This window comes from Penicillium hordei (assembly GCF_028827395.1).
Source record: "Penicillium hordei strain IBT 12815 chromosome Unknown utg000005l_segment0_segment0, whole genome shotgun sequence".
In the NCBI taxonomy this organism is placed as follows: Eukaryota; Fungi; Ascomycota; class Eurotiomycetes; order Eurotiales; family Aspergillaceae; genus Penicillium; species Penicillium hordei.
The window spans coordinates 190,414-212,059 of NW_026623146.1; the positions used below are offsets into that span (position 1 = coordinate 190,414).

Genomic DNA, 21,646 nt, shown 5'->3' on the forward strand with positions numbered 1-21,646 from the left:
GCATGGGCATAGGGTGACCACACGAGACACGGCCATCAACAGAAGATGAGACTTACTGGAGTTTCGTTGCTCTCAGCCATTGTTGCAAAATTGATTCTGATTGAAAGTGAATATGATCAGAGAAATGCAAAAGGAATTATGTTGGAGGTACACAATTTTTGTGTGATATGGGAGGCGAGGAAGAAGAAGAAAGCGAGGAAGAAGAAAGAGAGGGAGCAGGAAGAGAGAGCATTACATATGTGGATACTACCTCCAGGCTAGTGATAGCACATCAAACGATATCTGAGAGTATTCCTCAATCGTCTTCCACCATATGGTCAGTTTGTATTCACCCGCTGATCAGGCGTCTATCACGACAACTTGCCTGAGAGTCCAGCACTATAAACATCACCGCTTGGGATACCAGGGAATAGGCAGTTCATGATGGACGCTCTCCTAGCTTATACCTAGTTATATGGGTGAAGTATTACTCAATATATACCACCTATGAATCAAGTTTTCTCCATCCATGTCAGGCCCTTGCTCAACGAATCACAAGATGATCCACGTAGAGCAAGAAGAAGAAACAGAGATACAGATGAGGGTTTTGTATCTATCTACCGCCAAAGGGCCCTTTTATGCTCCATGAGGACAAAGAGGTCTCTGAAAATCAAGCACAGCCTCACTGCATCACTGCCTTGCTGCTTGATGCATGTGTATCACAATACCCTTCATGTCGCCTTCAGCTCGCCAATCTTCAATAACTTCAACCCAATGCTCGATTCCCGAGCCCCAAAGACCAGACCGCGCTAAGACCATATGTTTCTCAGGTGGCACACGATCAAGATCACCCTCCAGATTGAAGTATCCTGGTGTGCATCCAATTGCAACCCCCATCGGTGCAGAATGCATCATAACTTGCATACCCCAGTCCTCTGCTGCCTCAGTGGACGGCGCAATAACGAAGTCTGCACCATTGGCCCTACGTTTCGCTTCTGCCAATATGTACGATATGTGCTTCGCGTACTCGTCGAGGTTGAACCGATAGTTTCCACTTGTAGACGCCTGTTGAGGCCCGGAGAGGAAGAGATTGGGGAACTTGGCATCGATAACACCGTGCAGTGTTGTGGGGCCCGAGCGAGGCCATTCCTCGCTCATGGTGACTCCATTTAAGCCTATGACCGACATATTTGCTTTCTCAGATGGAGTGCCAGCCGGTGGTGCGAGGAAGCCTGTCGCAAAAATAACTACATCGGCTTGGTAGGTCTTGTCACCGATAACCACAGAGTCTGCCATCATCCGGTCGACACCCTTGCCATCGGTATCGACAAGAGTCACGTTGTCTTGGTTGAAGGTCTTGAGGTAGTCGTCGTGGAATAAAGGTCGTTTACACCACACAGGATACCAGGGCTTCAGCTTCTCTGCGATGGCAGGATCCTTCACCTCTTCATGCACGCGAGCATGGATGCGGCGTTGACGGGGAGTGTCAATCTCAACTAACCTGGCTGTATATGCGGGGATTTCTTCGGGTAGTTTAGGTCCATCTATATACCCAGTTAAACCAACTAAGCCAGGAGCGTGGGTCCATCCATCGTTGACCAGGTTGACTGCTGGCATTTTGCCAAGAGTAAAATGTTGGTGGAAGTTCCGCATTCGTTCGCGTTGCCATCCTTTCGACCTTGCAACCTCTTTATGGAACCATTCTTCATCTGTCTCTCGCTGGTCACGAACGTCAACTGAGGCCGGCGTCCGCTGTAAGACATAGAGGTGCTTGCACCATTGTGCGAGCTGCGGAACGATTTGCACCGCCGTCGCTCCTGTGCCGATAATCACGACCCGCTTATCCTTCAATTTGGCAAGCACTGGGTCTTTTGGAGATCCACCGGTGACATCGTAGGCCCAACGAGCAGAATGGAACATGTCACCTTGGTAATCCAGAATCCCCAGGATATTCGGTAGCTTGGGCCAGTTAAGGACACCAGCAGCAATGGTGACAAACCTTGAGCGAATCTGGAGAGTATCTGGAGATTGGCCCTTGCGACGCTGGGTTAGATTGACCGACCATTCCTTGGCATCATCATCCCAAACAATCTTCTGTGCTTGGGTTTGGAAAACGGCACAGTCTATCAGTCCCCATTTCTGCGCAACAAGATTGGCATACTCCCGGATTTCTTCGCCTTGCGAATACCGGTGCTTGGGTACATATCCCGTCTCCTCCAGATATGGAAGATATGTATAGCTCTCAATGTCACACATCAGCCCTGGATATCGATTCCAGTACCAGGTGCCACCAAATCCACCAGCTGGGTCGATGATGCGAATGTCTTCGGCCGGTATTCCAGCCTCTATCATGCGGACAGCATTTTGTATTCCACCCCATCCGGCACCGATGATGAGTATTTCGCTTCGGTTATTGATGAACTTGGCTCGGAGGGGTTGGACTACTGCTGGATCAACCCACGGATCATCGGCGAAACGCTCATACTGGGCTGATTTTGCGACTTCGATGAACTGTGCGTTCCCGTCGTCGCGGAGACGTTTCTTTCTTTCTTCCTCGTAGCGAGCTTTTATTTGGGCCAGTTGGGTGGGATCAACCTCATTGGGGGTGAATAGAGTGGCATTATCCTTACTACTGTTGGACATAATAATGTGTATTAATGAGTTCAAGTTGGATAGACGCTATAAGTAAAAAGGAACAAAGCCAGTTTATTTCAGCCGTTGCAATTGTTAAATCCGAAGTCAAGCTGCGTCAGCTAATTTCTTTGTTTACCCCGCGGCCCCCTGGACAGCTACCGGGGGCTGACACCTGGGCAGTAGTACTCAATTATTCATCTACCATTGGCTTGCTTGAAAGCCTATCAAAACAACGCTGTGACGCTCTATCCTCAGCATGTAGTGGAAACACCACTATCGGCTCGTGTTGTTCCTCGTGATAAAACTGCATTCAAAGCCCGCCAAGCCCAGCCTGATACTTCAGCTTTAACATTTTCAACGGTCTAAACAAACTGGCTCTGTTCTGTTCATTCTACTTGCTTTCTTTGGTTTGGGTGACCTTGGCGACTGGTGTCTTCTTAGCCTCAGCGATGGGTATGGAGGTTTTAGATGAGATTGTTTTTTGGTTGCGGGAACCGTGTCCTTCTTTCGTGGCTCTTCGCCGAACCCTTCTATTGAATTTCATCTACGATGATTGCTATCACTGCTGGATAAGGAGCCTAAAAGCCCCTCGCCATTTCTTTTGCCCTTTTGGACTTGGCGATTTGTTGGACAGAAATAGAATGAGATGCTGGTTGGGTAGGCGCTTCCACTGGAGGGGGTTTATTATTGACTGAGAAGATTTGGGTGTCAGCCAATTTCTTTGTTTAGCCCGTGGCCCTCTGGGCAGCCATATAGATAGATAGTTTCATTATCCTCGAGAACGATATACAGGCTACAGTACCTACATATATCCAAAGGCGTACATGTACAGTCATTTGAGTCTACAAGGTTACCCCACTGCCTGAAAAGAACTTAGGGCTTAAGAGGAAATTTGGCAAGTTGGCATTTGGGCCAGAGAGCACTACATCCAAGGACAGAAGTCAGCCAAGCGCTAACCTTATAGTCTCCACTTGGCCATCCATGCAGCAGGGCTCGGTCCTGAAAGCACCCATTTTTCGATCAGCGTTACTTCTTTCGCGTGTTCTGAGCTGGTGGAGGCACGCATCGAACTCGGGGAAGTCCACCATCACCTCGTCAATGCGGGCTTTGATCGTCTTGGGGGATTTTGGGGACTTGTTGGCCTTCTTCGATCCTGGCCAAAGTACTCTCCGGCAGAGAAACTGTTGTTCCGTCATCTTGGACGCTGAATCAAGTTTTGTAAGCTGGCTCATCGAGACGTCCAAGACCAGTAACTCTATTGCATGAGTTTGCCACTGTCTGGGGACCTTGGGAATACTGCTGCTAAAAGACATGATGAAATGAAGATGATGGATGGATGCTTGGGTTTGGAAGTGAGCAGAGTTGGATACGAAAGTGAAGGATGACTCTAGGGCTCTTATGGATGTTTAGGAAAGTCCACGTTATTTTCTTTGTTTCTCTCTTACTTCTCTCTTCTCTCTTACTTCCATACCAACAGCAACCCATTTTTAAATCTAGCGGCTTCGGAGGATAGCGGAAAGGTGCATTGCGGTGGCTGATACAACTTTGTCAAGCGTTCATTGGGCATGTTGCATCTATTGCTCTCCCTTGATCGTAATAAAAGTGGCTCAGGGGTCTATAATTCGTATTTCATAATATCTAGAAGGTCTGCAAGCGCTGATACTGGAATTACCCACTCCATCGAACTCTGACCAGGGAAAATGTCGACAAAGTAGGTCATAATGACCGATTACATAGAGACAGCCGTCTATCCAGTAATAAAAGTGGAAACGATAGGGACGACAATGTGAACGCGGTGGGAGTATTGAATGCTCCAGCCAAAGAGGATAAGTGAAAGATATTACAAGAAAGAAAAAACGGGAACTAGTCGAAGGGCTATTTCGATGGGGTCTTCTTCCTGGGTGAATGGGACATCTGATTTTTTAAACACACTAAAAGCCTCGCCTACTATATAGGAGTTTCATCTTCGATCACATTGCCTTATTTTCCTTCCGCAGCAGCCGCGGCCTTTGCCTTATCATCAATCGTCTTAGCAATAGCCGGACGAGCCTTGGTGCGGCTCAACCAGGAATTAACATGGGGGAAGTTCTTCTCGAGATCTATTTCGTTCGACCAGAGAAGCCCAGCCACCTCAAACCACGGCACAAAAGCAGCATCAACATAGCTGTACTTGTCGCCAACGAGATACTCCTTGTTCTGAAGCGATCGGTTAAGCACGCCGGAAACACGACGGATCTCGTTAATATAGCGCTCGACTGCACTGGGCACCTTCTCGGGGTGGTAGATCGTAAACCAGGCGGCCTGCCCAAAGTACGGTCCCTGGCCGGACATCTGGTAGTGTAGCCACTGCTTGCTTTCGTAGTACTCCTTCGAGCCGGCGGGGAAGCTGATGGTGTGTTCCTTGTCGTATGTGTCCATCAGGTACTCGAGGATGGCGCCGGATTCCCAGATGGTGATTCCGGTGTTTGGATCCTCGAGGGTGGGGACACGACCATTAGGATTGATAGACTCGTAGGGTTCCTTCTTTAGGTCGGTGAGATCGACCGACTTGGCCTCGTAAGGAAGCTTGAGCTCTTCCAGGATCATGAGGACCTTCCAGGGGTTGGGCGAGCCGGCGTGGCCCTTGAGGGTCCAGAGAGTGATGGTTTTGAGAGACATGATGAGTGAATGAATGAATGATTGATTGGGAGGAAGATAGTTTGATACAGAGACAACAAGGATCGAGGATTGGTCTGTTTATAAGTACTGGTATACTACAATGGCGGAAACATCAGAACATTAATTACTCAGTTCGGCACCCGAGAAGACCGAACGGTTGGTAAGCTAGATAGTTAATTGTTTCGCCAGCTGGAGAGCTAGTTCTCTTCATGATTTTCATCAACGTTTATTAGGCCTTGGTTATCAATACAAACCAGACTCTACAGTTATCACAAACAGCACAAACTATGCAAACAAACTATGCAAACAAACTATACAAACAAAACTGGTTGGCCCAGAAGTGGGGGGATCACTAATTGCGGAGCGAACCCGTGGACCACTTAGGCATTGGTCCCGTCATCAACACCGGAGTCTAAGCACTCGGTGACCTGAGTACTAGCTGCGCACACCCTGGGCGCTCACTGAGCATAGTTTGAGCATTATTAAGCATGGCCTATCATTCTAAATATAAAGTAGCACCCCAATCGGGCCTCGACCTAAATCCGGTACATAATGCTACATATATAGACAATTAACTCCATGACCTTGGAATGAAAATATAGTCCCGTATATAACCTATGGATCATAATATAATATACTTTACTCTATGAGCAAAAGCGGTGATACAACGGAGGTGGAAAGTTAATTAACTACTAGTACATATACGGATGTATATATATAACTAATACATACTACATAGCTCTCTTTTCTATCTCACACTTTTCATCTCTAAAATACCTATACATCCAAAACATGGCCTCCACTGACACTTGGATAACTCCTCTCGTACAAGACCGAGTACATCGGGACTTGCTCAAGCAAGATATGCAAGAAGATCTAGATATTGAGTTCGGACAGCTCGAAGATGTTGATACTGATTTCGGCGCTACCTTGAAGGATACCATTAACGTTGTCAACAATGATAACTATCGTATTCGGCAAAAGCAGACTGTTTTGGTATTATCAAATAATAATCCTCCTCTCCGGCTTCCGAAACTTTTGAAGATTCGAGTATATTGGGCAAGATTGCTAGGTTGGTGATTTGGAATAATGTGGGGCAATATTTCGGGACGTAGGGATATATTCAGCGTTTGATGGTCGTTCTTTTATATACAAAATGTATTCTGTTCGCTGGTTGCTTTATCCTTTGTGTATTATTTATTTCAGTCTGAGTTTGAGACCGGCAGGCTCAGGTGATGTCTGGTAACAATTACACTGATTGTGTTTCAGGTGCTAGCCTGACATCTACCTCTGCTGTTGGAGTCGACCCTGAAGCTGACTATAAGCCTGATCACTGAAATCTAAACGTATGAGATAACGGTCTTGATAAGTCACATTCACTGCTCTGCAGGTGGGAAAAGATAATGATACAAGACAATATGGTACAACATAGAACAACAGGGGGTATAATACAAGTCTCGTAAAAGAGACCAAGCCGATTCCAGGCCCCGGGAACAAGCAAGAAAATAAAAGGCCATGCCACGCAGTGGCTCATAACAGAAAAGAAACGAGAAGTGAGAACCACAGTCTAAACACCGTACATCCGCACATCCTCTGCATCAACTTCCTCGCGGCGGCGGAGGAACGTAGCTTCCTCGAAATCATCCATTTCCATAGTCGGCTGTTCAATCTTGGTGTGACGTACCGCAAGAATACGTCGACTTTGGCCCAAATTCGGAGACAGGATGGTTCGTCCATATGAGTTCTCGCGCCAGGATGCGCCGAAATTGTTGAATGATTCATCAGCATCCTCATCAACGAGAATATCACCATCCAATTCCAAAGCCCGCTTTTGGCCGCCCAAGGCCAATGACACAGTCGAGTCCTGACTGCTTGGTGGGATTGAGTATGCGTCACCATCGTCGGTGACGAGGTAGTCATCGTGGCTGAAGGAGGATTTACCAGCGCCAGAAAACGGCGGCAGCTCAGAAGGTCTGCTGTTATGGTAAGGTTGAGCGCGAGGGGTCTGAGCGACAGGTGCAGGGAGTGGGGCCTTTTTTTCTGTCTTGGACATGTGGGTTCTATATCCATCTGCGACAGATTTCCGGACCCGCATTCCGACGGACAGAAGTGAGGATTGAACTTTGGCAGGCACGACGGGGTGGGCAGAGAATGTTTCTGCAGCGTAATGGTGATGATGCGATACTGGGGGTGTATCTGAAGACACTGGTTCCGAGGCAGATGTGAAGAAGGTTGTGATAGGAGGTTGGAAGCGTCGACGCTTCGACAAGTCGGTGTTGGGTGGCATCGGCATTTTGGAACAGGGGTTCGGGATACGGGAGATATGTCTTTGAATAGAACGAGGTATGTGATTTCAGACCTCAGGGCAGTATTCTCTCAAAATGCCTAGGAAGTGACGTAGTGGAGTGTAAAAGGGAAGAAAAAAGGAAAAAAGGAAAATCGAGGGCTGCTCGGGCAACGGGACGCCACTTAACGCGGTACGCGTTGATCGCATATTACCACCCCACTTAGATCGCGTCTTGGAGCCCAATCTACTACATTTGGTTAGTGGACTTCTTTTACAAAGATACTAGTCTTTCTAAGTAATCTTTCTAAACTGGTCGGATTCGAAATGTAGTAAAACCATGGCTGTGAGGGTAGTATATGCTCTTGGTAGTCTATCCTGCGAGCCTGTAACAAAAGTAATGTACTGTATATAACAAATCATTATTTTTAAAGGACATGAAAGGCCTATCACTGGCCAACGTTTCCTCTGCGTCCACCTCTCTTGCCACGATCGACATGAGCCTTTAGCACAGCACGGGTCTCCACCAAACTTCTCTTGTTCTTGCTACGCGCCTTACCCAGCGTCATGAGGAAGTTCTTCTTGCGAGCCTTCTCCTTGTTGGTAGTACTCTTTCCTTGCTCCTCCTTACGTTCCTTGCGACGAGCCTCCTTGCTCATATGCTCAGAGCGGTCAGTCTTGCCCTCCTTGGCGTGAGCAATACGTTCCTCGCGAGTGGCCTTGGCGGCAGATAGGGCAGCAAGACCCTCAATCTCGCCAGCGGTCAATGGGTCATCGGTATGGCGTGAGGTCCATGGGGCAGCGACGCGGCCCTTGTTGCCTGGAAGAGTGGCCTCAGCTGCTGCCTGGGCGCGAAGCTCCGTAAGCTTGGCGAGATCAGCGGGAGTGAGAATGCGGGTGGTGGCCAGTTTCATGAAATCAATGGCTTTGTCGGTCTCCGCTTGCTTTTCGGCGTCCTTCTTGGCCTCTTCTTCCTGTTTGGCCTTCTTAGATGCCGGCTTGCCTTCATCCTCGGAGTCGCTCAGTACAATCTCAACATCGTCCTCCACATTGATCCATTCCCCATCGATATCACTGTCCTCGTCATCTTCGACGTTCCAGGCTGCCCAGTCGGCCTCGTCATTCTCCTCTTCGTTATCCTCAGCATCAGATGGAAGACCATTCTCGATGTTCTTCTTGCGGCGCTCCTCGTCCTTCCACTTGGCCAAGAGTTCCAGGCCCTCGATTTCGCCAGCCGCCTGCTCACCGTAACGTCTCTCTTGTCTGTCACCAGCGCGCAGACTCATTGCGGCCTCCTTGCCACGGTCACGCTTCTTCAGCATCTGCGCACCAACATCACGGTAAAGACTGAGGAGACCCTTGGAGGCCATCATGACACCCTTATCCTTACTCTTCTTGTACATGACAAGATCCTGCAACAGAGTCTCATCAATAGCCAAAGGCTGTCTGGCACAAATTTCACGAATGGCATTCAGACCAGCTGTCGCAACTTCACCTGCAGATGCTTCGGACACGAACTCATTTGCAATCTTCTGAACCAGAGGCTCGAGAACATCAGGCGGCACCAAGTCGTGGGAGGCTTGGGCCAGGGATGCCAGGAATGAAGTCACGGAAGGTTGGCGGGGTGTAAGGAACTTTTGGAAGTAAGAGTAAAGCGGCATGATGTGCAACTTGTGCAAGCCGACCAGGCGGGAAACCAGCTGTAGCACTTGGAGCTTTTGCTCCAAATTCAACTTAGACTTGCCGTTCTGGAGATGCTTGAAGAACATGTTATCTGCGAATCCCTGGGGATCATGCAGCAAATGAAGCGCGGAGAAGTTGAGGGGAGCAGGATTGCCCTTCTTGCGCTCCTTGTTCCTGACCGCTTTGATGGCCTTTTCTGCGACACGAGCCTTCTTTCTGGTCTTCTTGTTGATGGTAAGTTGGTGCTTAACCTGGCCAACATTGACCTCTTCGTCACTGTCTTCATCCTCCAATTCCTCGCGCTCCTTATCGCCGCCAAGGAAGAAACGAACTCCACCGATGATGACCTTCTCATTTTGCGACAAGGCTGCCTCTTTCATGATTTCAACAGCCTTAGCCTCGGTCCAGATTTGGCGCTTCCATAGCTCTCTGGTGATCTTGATTGCCCACAGGCCTTTAGCCGACGTGCGGTCTGATGTGACCAAGTTGAATAGAACGGTTTGCATAGTTCGGTTCAGTTTGTGGTTAGTGGTCTTTGAATTTGCGGTTCGCAGCTCAGAGAGAATCTTCTGGAAGAGCAGAGCGCGCAGGGTCTTGCTAGGTGTAGAGATGAGGATGGGGAAGAGAGTGTGGAGAAGCCTGGAATAGCGGTTAGAATAAATAGTAGGGAAGTAACGAGAGTAGTGCGTCTTCGTACGTTGCTGAATCCATAAGATCCTTCTTCTTCAAGAGCACCAAACTTCCGACCAGTTTCTCCCGCAACTCTGTCTCCAACACCAGGTGGTGCTGCATGAGCATGTCAATGAGCTGTTGCGGGAAGTCCTTACAGATCCCTGGGTAACAATCGGCCACATGGGAAATGAAGTCAATGAGATCCCGAAGAGAAATCACACCGGTATCCGTAGCGGATGAGGGTGCCGCCATGAAAATCTCACGGTGGGATTCATATTGGTAGTGTTGGGCGCGGAAATCCTCGATATAAGACCTGAATGGCGCAAAGCGGCAATTAGCGGCCGATCGAGTGCGATAGATCATTGAAAATCTCTGCGTATAACTTACTTGGGATCCCTGCGAATCTTGTGCTGCAAATTGGGCCTACGAATCGCAAAGGAAAGATGTTAGCATCACGGCCAGAAGCCTCTGATCGATTGATCGTGGGCGCATCGGTTCAGATTCAGACAAGATGGACATACAGATCAGCCTCAACCTTTTCCAAGGCTCCAAGCTTTCTTTTCACCATTTTGACGGTGGTAATAACAATGTGGTGGTTGGGAAAGGGTATGTTGGAAGTCCGAAACTTTTTTTTCTCCGTATTCTTCGTATCGATAAGCGATGGAAAATCTCAACCTTGGCAATATCTGATTTGGCTAGAACTATCGAATATCAAATTGTAAACATCGAGACAATAGATATCTGATCATTTATTACATTCTACATTCTGATCCACGTTCGATCTATATTGCTAGATCCATTCAAAAACGAGAATAAAAGAAATTTTTTCTTTTTAGGAAATAGGCCTTTACGACCCAAGGTCTTCATGATCGCATCACAACTACAAAGAAAGCCGTCCGAATGCATTCCCTTTTTAAGATCGTGCTTCCTCCTTGACTGTATCACATTATGTACAGCCTTGCAGATGCATGCGAATCCACTGAATCCCGGTTAAAACCCCGTCCACTCCAGTATACGCAAACAGAGGACCAAACGGAGAACAAATCCAACACAACCCCTTTACCGGTTGCTCTTGGCAACACGCTCGAGCTCGTCCTTCTTCTTGATAGCGTAGGAGTTGGAAGAACCCTTGGCGGCGTTGATCAGCTCCTCAGCAAGGCACTCAGCAATGCTCTTGATGTTGCGGAAAGAGGCCTCGCGGGCACCGATGGTGAGCAGAGAGATGGACTGGTTCACGCGACGGAGGGGAGACACATCGACGGCTGGAATGGAGTTAGCATTTGATATCATTGCCGAGACAGGCTTTTTTTTTTTTCACATACCCTGGCGACGGACGGTACCCTGGCTACCGATACGGGTGGAGTCCTCACGGGGACCGCAGTTGACGATGGCGTCAACGGCAACCTGGAGAGGGTTCTGGTCGGTCATGATGTGGACCTGCAAAATTGAAGATTAGTGTCTGGATTGGATAGTTGAATGGTTGAACTGGTCGGAGTAGGACATACGATCTCGAAAGCGTGAGCGACGATGCGGACAGCGAGGAGCTTCTTTCCGTTGTTGCGGCCGTTCATCATGAGGGAGTTGGTGAGACGCTCGATGATGGGGCACTGAGCCTTGCGGAAACGCTTGGCGGCATAGCGACCGGCAGAGTGGGAGAGGTAGACGGGGGAGCGGATCTGGATGTAGTCGCTATGATGGCGGGTCAGCACCTCTGTAAACCTGATAGTCGCGCAATTGCCGGTCCTTGTGTGCGCTGTTGATTTCCTGCTGTGTGCGAAGAGAAAACCAGTCCCATATCGTGTTGTGTTTCCTCCGATACAGAATTTCGATATCCCCCTTCAAGTTGTCGAAAAAGTCTTGCCATTCCACCAATTCAACTCGTTTTTCCTCCTCGCACACAACAAGAATTCACTCGGCGCATAGAGGACCTGATAGAAAGACTCACGTCAGGGAAATGTCCCGGATCTCGACATCATCGTAGCTCCACTTGTTGAACAGCTTGATGCTGCCCTGCTCGGCCAGAACCTCCTTGGGCAGGACAGGGAAGGCGGCGACCTCGACGTCCCCGTTGTCGGACATGTTGACTGTGCGGGAGGGGTTCGTGGGAAAATGACCGGGTTGTCGTTTGGTGGTTGAACGTCGATGAGGTTCCGGGTATCCAAGAAAGAAATTGGTGTGACTCGCTTAGGTTGTGCGGGGGTCATGTGATTAGGGTAGGCTGATGAATGGAGATCACCTGATTTATGCCTTGTGGCCTTACTGCCTTGTCGCCTTATTGCCTGAATAATCAAACTTTATGATCAGCGCTTTGACAGGGAAAACGAAATAACCACAGCCTTATATTGATCACATTTCTAGTCTACTGGTCCTACTGAACACTATTAGGATTTGATTCAATATTAATCCTATATATGTGCAATTCTAGACAAATCCTCCATCTGAATACACAAACCTAGTCCCGAATTTTTGTGAATTGGTGTCTCATTTCTAGTAGTTCTGAGCCTGGACTAAGACACACGATACACCCAAGTCAGACAGTACCTGAGCAGCCACAATTTTCATCGGAACTCAATGTAATAGACTTTCATAGTATAGATGTACAACATAGTATGTAGTGTTCATGTTCTATATATAACTGAGACAGCCATATCTGTATGGAGCTATAGTCTCTCCATCGCATGTCTCACGCTCTCGGCTCGCCTGACCGCCTTAGCGGGTGACGTTGCAGGTGTCTTGCGCGAAGACTAGAGACACGACGGATTGACTGTTGTTCGACTTACACCCCGGTAAATACAATTTGCGGCTATCAGGGCTGCACTTGGCAAATCCGCCACCCCTCTTCTGCGCCCTCGAGACGCTCATTGCGATGAGGCGTTCTTGATTTCGTACCCCCATCTCTCCCCCGCGCTTTTGATACATACCCCCGAATTGAGGCTTTCCGACCCTCCTTCCAAATGGCGGAAGAGTCTCCCGAGATCCAGGCCGCTTTGCGGAACCTAGATCGCGAATTGGAGGTATGTACACTCCGTGCACTTATTGTATCCTTTTGCTCATGCATGACCCATGACAGGAGGGCGATATTACCGAGAAAGGGTAAGCGGCATGCCTAGATACACCATCCCTAGCCAGAAGCAGTATCACAAGCCAATTGTTCCGTGTTATAGATACGGTTCCTTCGACAGGGGCTGCCTGGACCAGCAGATACATTGGAAAACTAACAACGACAAGATACCAGAAGCGACGTACGGTCCTACTCTCGCAATATTTCGGCCCCAACAAGCCCCTTGAGATCAATCAACAGGCCGGTCTTGGCTACGATGCATCCCCAGCCAGCCCTGGAAGGGCCCCGCCGGCCATGTTGAGCGTTCGCCCACCAACTGCCGATTCTTCCCTGCCACACATCGCTTCCCCCATCTACGCAGGCAGTTACAACGGCTCGCAGGGCAGCGGAGGCGTCGGATATACCCAAGGTGCCGGTATACATACGCAAGATCAGTCGCAGGCATCGCTGGGGTCTCATAGCAGAGAAGGCATGCTCCAAGCCCATGATCGCGCGCCTTCGGGAAGCTCTTATGACTCCCTATTCCTTCCCAAACCGCCGATCCCAGTGTCGCAAGGCCAGGATGGCTCCAGAACGGCAACCTTGATGAGTCAGAACTACGCGTTCAACCCGAATTCTCATCCCGAGTATATGTCTCAGCCCGAGTATACTCAGGAGTACGCCGAGGAGTACGCCCAGGGATATCCTCAGGAGTATGCCACCGCCGAACACGCTCAACCCGAGTACGCGGACGATGGTGCGGCACCTTACGATCCAGCATCTGGAGGACCCACGCGACAGTCAACAATGCTTGATTCCCAACAAGGCTACTTTTCCGACTTTGCGGGGCAACAGCATGATGATTACAGGGATAGCTATGGCGGTGGCTTCCACCGCTATTCCCAGTCTGGGGAAGCCTTTTCGCCAACAGCAAACATGGCCCCGCCATTGATGCCTGCTGCGGCGGATCTTCACCATGGACCGGCTATTGAACATTTACTTCCCCTCGAACCTCGGGAGATTCCTTTCGCATTGAACGATCCGCACGACAAAAATGTACCCATGTCCAACTTCGACAACCTTCCCACGGTCTTACGGCACCGTGCTCGAGCTCACCCCAAGCAGGCAGCATATTGGGTGTTAGATGCAAAGGGCAAGGAGGTTGCGTCGATAACGTGGGAAAAGTTGTCTAGCCGCGCAGAGAAAGTTGCTCAAGTCATTCGTGATAAGAGTAATCTATATCGTGGAGATCGCGTCGCTCTCATCTACCGCGAAACTGAGATTATCGAGTTCGCTGTCGCGCTCTTAGGTTGCTTTATTGCAGGAGTTGTCGCCGTGCCTATCAACAGCTTGGATGACTACACAAGTCTGAATATCGTGCTCACCTCGACCCAGGCACACCTGGCTTTGACAACCGAGAACAACTTGAAGAACTTCCAACGCGATATCACAGCACAAAAGCTCAGTTGGCCACGAGGAGTTGAGTGGTGGAAGACGAATGAGTTCGGCAGTTTCAATCCGAAGAAGAAGGACGATACGCCTGCGCTGCAGGTCCCTGATCTGGCCTATATCGAGTTTGCAAGAGCCCCGACGGGTGATATGCGAGGTGTTGTGATGAGCCACCGAACCATCATGCACCAAATGGCATGCCTGAGTGCGATCATTTCTACAGTTCCTGCGGAGTCAAACGCTAGGCAGTATGGCACTAAGGGAGAGACTATCATCAGTTACCTTGATCCAAGACAAGGAATTGGTATGATCATAGCCATTCTCTTGACCGTTTACGGTGGCCATACGACCGTTTGGCACGAGGACCGGGCGGTAGAAACACCCGGTTTATATGCCCATCTCATCACCAAGTACAAGGCATCAGTCATGGCGACCGATTACTCTGGCTTGAAGATCGCCACATACAACTACCAGCAAGATCCGATGTCGACAAGACATTTCAAGAAGAACTCGGAGCCCAATTTCAGCAGCGTCAAAATTTGTCTCATCGATACCCTTACTCTCGACCCTGAGTTCCATGAAATCCTGGCAGACAGATGGCTTCGTCCAATGAGAAACCCACGGGCTAGAGAAATTGTGGCTCCGATGCTCTGCTTGCCAGAACATGGAGGTATGGTTGTTAGTATGCGTGATTGGCTAGGTGGTGAAGAGCGAATGGGATGTGCTTTGACCCATGAAATGGACCCAGCCAGTCGTGATGACGCTAAGAAAGAAGACGAGAGCCTTACCAAATCTGAGACCAAAACTGCGTTCGGAAGTAGTCTTCTGAGCGGTGGATCACGAGTTTCTACGATCAAGCAGAGCCCCAAGAACGAGCTTAGTGAAGTCCTTTTAGACAAAGAGGCCTTGAAGAGCAATGAAGTGGTTGTGCTGGCTATGGGTGAGGATGCGCGAAAGTACGCCAGCAGTATGCCACATGCTGTACGCGTTGGCGCTTTCGGCTACCCAATTCCCGACGCAACTCTCGCCGTCGTTGATCCGGAGACTAACCTCCTCTGTACACCAAATGTTATTGGGGAGATTTGGGTTGATTCGCCCTCTCTTTCTGGTGGCTTCTGGGCATTGCCAAAACACACAGAGGCCATCTTCCACGCTCGCCCCTACAAATTCGAAGAGCCTAACCCAACCCCGATACTCGTGGAACCTGAGTTCCTGCGCACTGGTCTGCTCGGATGTGTGATTGAGGGCAGACTTTTCATACTTGGTCTCTACGAGGATCGTCTCCGCCAAAAAGTGGAGTGGGTTGAACACGGCCAAGAGATTGTGGAACATCGATACTTCTTCGTTCAACACTTAACTGTTAGCATTCTTAAGAAGGTGCCGAAAATTCACGATTGTACTGCGTTTGATGTGTTTGTCAACGAAGAACATCTTCCGGTTATTGTTTTGGAGTCTTACTCGGCCTCCACGGCGCCAACAACTTCTGGTGGTCCGCCAAGGCAGCTCGACTCGGTTCTCCTTGATTCGCTCGCCGACAGGTGTATGGAGGTATTGTACCAAGAGCATCATCTGCGAGTGTACTGTGTTCTACTCACAGCCCCAAACAGTCTGCCGCGCGTCACCAAGAACGGCAGACAAGAAATTGGCAACATGCTCTGTCGTAAAGATTTCGAGTCCGGCATGCTGCAAGCGGTGCATGTCAAGTTTGGAGTTGAACGATCAGTATTGAATCTGCCGGTCGGTGTTGACCCCGAGGGTGGAATCTGGTCCCCTACTGCTCTGGCATCAAGACAAGACTTGCTTGCCTATCAGGAAAAGCAATACTCGGGTGTGGATTATCGCGATGTGGTGATGGATGACCGAACTTCCACTCCATTGAATAACTTCAAAACCATTGTGGACCTTCTTCAATGGCGAGTTTCCCGCCAAGCCGAAGAACTGGCTTACTGCTCAATCGATGGTCGTGGAAAGGAAGGAAAGGGCGTCACCTGGAAGAAATTTGACCTAAAGGTCTCTGCAGTGGCGACCTACCTCAAAAACAAGGTGAAAGTGCGACCAGGAGATCATCTTGTGCTGATGTACACCCACTCGGAAGAGTACATCTATGCCATTCATGCTTGTCTGTGCTTGGGTGCCGTTGTTATCCCGATGGCTCCTATCGATCAAAACCGTCTTTCAGAGGATGCCCCTGCATTCTTGCACATCATCAGCGACTTCAACGTCAAGGCCATCATCGTCAATACCGAGGTTGATCATGTCATGAGGCAGAAGCTTGTGTCGCAACATATCAAGCAGTCCGCCCAAGTTCTTCGCATTGGTGTACCTGCCATTTACAACACCACAAAGCCATCAAAGCAGTCCCATGGATGTCGCGAGCTCGGCTACACTGTGAAGGATACCTGGCTCCAGGCGAACCAGCCCGCTCTGGTTTGGACTTATTGGACCCCAGATCAGCGAAGAATCTCGGTCCAAATTTCTCATGAAACCATCATGGGCATGTGCAAGGTTCAAAAAGAAACCTGCCAAATGACAAGCTCGAGGCCAGTGCTTGGAAGCGTCCGAAGTACCCTGGGTCTCGGATTTCTACACACCTGCCTGATGGGCATTTTCGTCGGTAAGTTTGCTATTAACCTACAAAGATTTCCATTCTAACGTGTTACTCCAGGTGCACCTACGTATCTTGTTTCGCCAGTCGACTTCGCTCAAAACCCAATGACACTCTTCGTAACACTTGCTCGGTACAAGATCAAGGACACTTACGCCACCAGTCAGATGTTGGACTATGCGATGAGTGCTATGGCTGGAAAAGGCTTCCAGCTTCAAGAATTGAAGAACCTCATGATTTCCGCGGAGGGCCGACCTAGAACGGATATTTGTACGTATCATCGCCATCACTGCCATGAAGAGAAGCTAATCCGATTACACAGATGGAAAGGTGCGCCTACATTTCGCCAACGCCAGCTTGGACCGTACCTCGATCAACGTCATTTACTCGCACGTTCTCAACCCGATGGTTACCACACGGTCATACATGTGCATTGAGCCGATCGAGCTATGGCTCGACTTGCGAAGCCTCCGTCAAGGTCTTATCTACCCCGTGGACCCCGATGCTGATCCCACCGCGCTTTTGCTACAGGATTCGGGTATGGTACCAGTCAACACACAGATTGCGATTGTTAACCCGGAGACCTGCACTCTCGCACATGTTGGAGAGTACGGTGAGATCTGGGTCCAGTCCGACGCTTGCGCTCAGGGATTCTACAAATCAAAGCAAGAATTTGACTCGGAGCGGTTGAACGGCAGAGTTGCAGACGGCGATCCCAGCGTGCCTTACGTCCGTACTGGTGATCTTGGTTTCCTTCACACCGTTACTCGGCCGATCGGTCCTGGCGGCCAGCCAGTTGATATGCAAGTACTGTTCCTCCTTGGCAACATCGGCGAGACCTTTGAGGTGAATGGACTCAACCACTTCCCTATGGACATTGAAAACTCCGTAGAGAATTGCCACCGCAACATCGTAAATGGAGGATGGTAAGTAAATGGCATTCTTCTCAGATCAGACATAGAGGCTAACATGACATTCTCAGTGCTATTTTCCAAGCTGGTGGCTTGGTTGTCGTCGTTGTCGAGGTTACCCGCAAGGCCTATCTAGCCGCCCTTGTCCCCGTCATTGTTGATGCTATCCTCATGGAGCACCAGGTTGTTGCGGATATTGTCGCATTCGTCTCCCGGGGCGACTTCCCCCGCTCCCGTCTGGGCGAGAAACAACGTGGAAAGGTCCTCGCCTCGTGGGTTACTCGGAAGCTGCGAACCATTGCTCAGTTCAGCATTCGTGACCTGGAGGGCGATAGCCCATTTGCGGACATGCCCCAGCATCGTATGAGCCGAGTTTCCAAACCTGGAAGCACCATGGGCATCAGCATCCGACAGTCTACAATGAATCCGGACATCGACGCGGGTGTCCCTCGCTCTCCAGCTGGGGTGACACTGGTGGAGACCAGTCATCCCGCGGCTAGTTATCACAGCGACCACGCTGGGTCTATGCCGCATGAACTTGGAAGTGCCACTGACAATAGTGTGGCTGCCACTCCTGTCCCGAAGCCTAACCCCGCTGTGCCTCACATCAAGGAGCCACAGTCCGCCACGATTGTAACCGAGTTTGATGATCATCACTATGGCACATTGGATTCCACCGCGAGTACCGCCAACGCGGACCGGGATTTCCGGTTCAGTTTTGATATGGCCGACACCCCCGTCCAGCCTCAATCGTATGGGTATCCTAGCGATGAACACCCCTCAATGGGACGGGAGCCACCTCCTAGCCAGGGATGGAACCAAAACAACGGTCAGCCTATTGGCACAGCCCATGCTGAGCCAGCACGTCCAGGCACACAGGACAGCGGGAGAGTCGACGATTGGCCCCAAGAAGCTCTCATGTACCAGTCGGCACTAGGGGCAGAAAACGGTGATGACGTCCACCACAGAGGCAGCCACAATGCTGCACCACATCGGCAACTACGAGGCTTGAACTTGGATTGAGCGCATGCATTGTAGATTTGAAATGATTTGTTGCCATTGAAAAGGCTGCCCGTGGCGTGTTTGCTTGACAGTTATGATTTTTCTAGCATTGCGTCTTCTTTATCCGGTTTATCCCCAATACCTTAGCTCTATGATTGCAATTTGTACATAGCCAGTATATCTTTTCTTCGAATGTTGTAGATAAAATTCTCTTGGGTTGGATCATTATTATCTCGACCCACCCTAACACCATCGACGTCCGCAAGCTCGCAATCGCCGATCATTTTTATACTCCACGTCCGTCTGTTGTCTGTTGTATTATACTCCGACTGATCGACTTCCCCCATAACTTCTAACCTATCACCGACATGCCGATCATGTACGTTGTACAGCATTACCGTGTCTATCTCGATGATCCATAATATGCAATTATATGGAGAAATCACACAACTCTTTTATCTTTACCCATGACGCATTGCTTGAAGCTAAAGAACTAAACCGAGGTATATAGCTGCTCCCAGCTCTCAAGCTGAACGAGTAACATCAATTTCACAGCCATGAATTTACTGACATTGCTGCTATTGACAACTCTAGCTGTTGCCAAGAAGCCTAACATTCTCTTCGTTCTGACGGACGATCAGGGTAAATATGTGGGCGGTTTAGAGCACATGCCCAAGCTGCAGGTGAGTCTATATTCCCATTCCATTCCAAGCCCTACTTTCTCCCCTATTCTGACACTCCAACCAGGAAACCCTCGTCCAACAAGGAACAAGCTACTCTAAACATTTCTGCTCAATCGCCCTATGCTGTCCCTCCCGAGCCAACCTCTGGACCGGCCGCATGCCACACAACACCAATGTAACAGATGTCGGACTTCCCTACGGCGGCTACCCAAAAGTGGTCTCAGCCGGCTGGAACGACAACTACCTCCCACTATGGATGCAAGAAGCAGGCTATAACACGTACTACGTGGGCAAGATGTGGAACGCACACACAGAAGACAACTACAACGCTCCCTACGTACGAGGGTTCAACGGCTCAGACTTCCTCCTAGATCCGTACACATACCGATATTGGTACGCACGGATGACGCGCAACGGAGCAGCACCAGTTAAGTACGACGGGAAATACTCGACAGACGTGATCTCCGAAAAAGCAGAGGGTTTCATCGACGAAGCAGTTGAACACGAACAACCTTGGATGCTGACGGTTGCGCCGAACGCGCCGCACTCGAATGGATCTCATGATTCTACGCGGAACGCGAATTGGTTCGGTGAACCCGAGTTTGCGCCACGACATGCGGACTTATTTAAGGATGTGCGAGCGCCGCGCGATGAGAGCTTTAATACGCTGATTGAGAATGCGGTTAGCTGGGTACAGAATGTGCCTGAGTTGAACCAGACGCATATTGATTATATTGATGAATTCCAACGGTGTCGGCTGCGGGCTTTGCAGGCTGTTGATGAGATGATTGGGAAGCTTATTGAGAAGTTGGAGAAAGTCGGGGAACTGGATAATACCTACATCTTCTTTTCGACAGATAATGGGTATCATCTTGGTCAGCATCGGATGCAGCCTGGCAAGAACTGTGGTTATGGTGAGTCGGTCTTGATTCTCTGGAGCATGTGTAGATATGGATGCTAACTCGTATAGAAACCGATATTAACGTCCCTCTCATCGTCCGAGGCCCTGGTATTGGCAAGAATCAGACTCTGGATGCTATCACTTCCCATACGGATCTTGCTCCTACTTTCTTGAATATAGCCGGGGCGACTCGAGATGGATTGGATGGTAAGAAGATTCCTACTACCATTGCTGCCAGCACGGCGGACAATAGGACCGAGCATGTTGCTATTGAATACTGGGGATTGGTGAGTAATTATCATAACAGAAACACAGGAAAACAACTAGCTAACATTGAATATAGGCTGTACCAGAAGGAATCTACGGGTATGCCAGCGACAAGCTCGACCAACCACATAACAGCTACCAGAGAAACACCTACAAGGGTATCCGACTAGTTGCCGATGACTATAGTCTATACTATGCAGTATGGTGCACAAATGAGAAAGAATTCTTCGATCTAAAGGTACGCCATGCCCTGTTATCCTACAGTATATCCAGCAACAAGCCCTAACACCGTAAACCAGGGCGACCCCCATCAAACCGTGAATCTAGGCACACACCCAGCCAAACACCCCAACTACAAGATCGCAAATCGCGAACTACCACAAATAATAGCCCGGCTAGATGCACTGATGCTCGTGCTCAAGTCCTGCGAAGGCGATGCATGCCGGTACCCCTGGCGACAGCTGCACCCAGCCGGTAAAGTGAACAGTCTTGCTGATGCGCTGGATTCCGGCTTTGATACCTTCTACGCGAACCAGCCGAAGGTTTCGTTCTCGTCTTGTGAGCATGGATATATTATTTCAGCGGAGGGGCCGCAGACGTTCAATTCTTATGGGGCCAGTGCGAAGAGGGGATGGGGGTTGGATGAGTTGTTTGGGTGGTGAACTTCGATGTGTCTTGGTCTTTATGGCTTGACATGTGTGATACTGTTGATATGCATAAATAGCGGCAATTAAAAGTTATGACTATCACTTTACGACTATCTTCAGCCAAGTCGACGCTACATCTGAGTGGATCTAGATGTTGAAGAAAGTAGATTGATTCGAACTGATCGTGGTATTCACATTATTGCTATCACTTTTAGTCTTTGGTTTTTTTTT

General features: G+C 49.4%; 9 protein-coding genes across 9 annotated transcripts; 3 read left to right on the forward strand and 6 right to left on the reverse strand.

The window, feature by feature from the left end:
- Positions 1 to 669: 669 nt before the first annotated feature.
- On the reverse strand, positions 670 to 2,622 carry N7537_009039 (flavin-containing monooxygenase; the record flags this gene model as incomplete). The annotated part of the gene is made up of 1 exon (XM_056900093.1): positions 670 to 2,622. One exon carries the CDS (start codon positions 2,620 to 2,622, stop codon positions 670 to 672), a length of 1,953 nt encoding a protein of 650 aa, XP_056748761.1.
- Positions 2,623 to 3,297: 675 nt separating this feature from the next.
- N7537_009040 (uncharacterized protein) lies at positions 3,298 to 3,926 on the reverse strand (the record flags this gene model as incomplete). Its single annotated transcript, XM_056900094.1, has 2 exons — positions 3,298 to 3,304; positions 3,571 to 3,926. The coding sequence occupies 2 exons, from the start codon at positions 3,924 to 3,926 to the stop codon at positions 3,298 to 3,300; spliced, it is 363 nt and encodes a 120-aa protein (XP_056748762.1).
- A 667-nt stretch (positions 3,927 to 4,593) lies between these two features.
- Positions 4,594 to 5,271, reverse strand: N7537_009041 (glutathione S-transferase family protein; the record flags this gene model as incomplete). Its single annotated transcript, XM_056900095.1, has 1 exon — positions 4,594 to 5,271. One exon carries the CDS (start codon positions 5,269 to 5,271, stop codon positions 4,594 to 4,596), a length of 678 nt encoding a protein of 225 aa, XP_056748763.1.
- Positions 5,272 to 6,063: 792 nt separating this feature from the next.
- Positions 6,064 to 6,351, forward strand: N7537_009042 (uncharacterized protein; the record flags this gene model as incomplete). The annotated part of the gene is made up of 1 exon (XM_056900096.1): positions 6,064 to 6,351. The coding sequence occupies one exon, from the start codon at positions 6,064 to 6,066 to the stop codon at positions 6,349 to 6,351; it is 288 nt and encodes a 95-aa protein (XP_056748764.1).
- Positions 6,352 to 6,838: 487 nt separating this feature from the next.
- On the reverse strand, positions 6,839 to 7,564 carry N7537_009043 (uncharacterized protein; the record flags this gene model as incomplete). The annotated part of the gene is made up of 1 exon (XM_056900097.1): positions 6,839 to 7,564. One exon carries the CDS (start codon positions 7,562 to 7,564, stop codon positions 6,839 to 6,841), a length of 726 nt encoding a protein of 241 aa, XP_056748765.1.
- Positions 7,565 to 8,004: 440 nt separating this feature from the next.
- On the reverse strand, positions 8,005 to 10,478 carry N7537_009044 (SDA1 family protein; the record flags this gene model as incomplete). The annotated part of the gene is made up of 4 exons (XM_056900098.1): positions 8,005 to 9,877; positions 9,936 to 10,223; positions 10,298 to 10,333; positions 10,432 to 10,478. 4 exons carry the CDS (start codon positions 10,476 to 10,478, stop codon positions 8,005 to 8,007), a joined length of 2,244 nt encoding a protein of 747 aa, XP_056748766.1.
- A 491-nt stretch (positions 10,479 to 10,969) lies between these two features.
- On the reverse strand, positions 10,970 to 11,989 carry N7537_009045 (40S ribosomal protein uS7; the record flags this gene model as incomplete). The annotated part of the gene is made up of 4 exons (XM_056900099.1): positions 10,970 to 11,172; positions 11,233 to 11,347; positions 11,416 to 11,599; positions 11,856 to 11,989. 4 exons carry the CDS (start codon positions 11,987 to 11,989, stop codon positions 10,970 to 10,972), a joined length of 636 nt encoding a protein of 211 aa, XP_056748767.1.
- Positions 11,990 to 12,864: 875 nt separating this feature from the next.
- On the forward strand, positions 12,865 to 18,938 carry N7537_009046 (putative AMP binding domain protein; the record flags this gene model as incomplete). The annotated part of the gene is made up of 6 exons (XM_056900100.1): positions 12,865 to 12,924; positions 12,981 to 13,003; positions 13,139 to 17,013; positions 17,065 to 17,274; positions 17,327 to 17,930; positions 17,987 to 18,938. 6 exons carry the CDS (start codon positions 12,865 to 12,867, stop codon positions 18,936 to 18,938), a joined length of 5,724 nt encoding a protein of 1,907 aa, XP_056748768.1.
- A 536-nt stretch (positions 18,939 to 19,474) lies between these two features.
- N7537_009047 (sulfatase family protein) lies at positions 19,475 to 21,430 on the forward strand (the record flags this gene model as incomplete). The annotated part of the gene is made up of 5 exons (XM_056900101.1): positions 19,475 to 19,600; positions 19,665 to 20,514; positions 20,571 to 20,788; positions 20,845 to 21,006; positions 21,068 to 21,430. 5 exons carry the CDS (start codon positions 19,475 to 19,477, stop codon positions 21,428 to 21,430), a joined length of 1,719 nt encoding a protein of 572 aa, XP_056748769.1.
- Between the last annotated feature and the right edge of the window lie 216 nt (positions 21,431 to 21,646).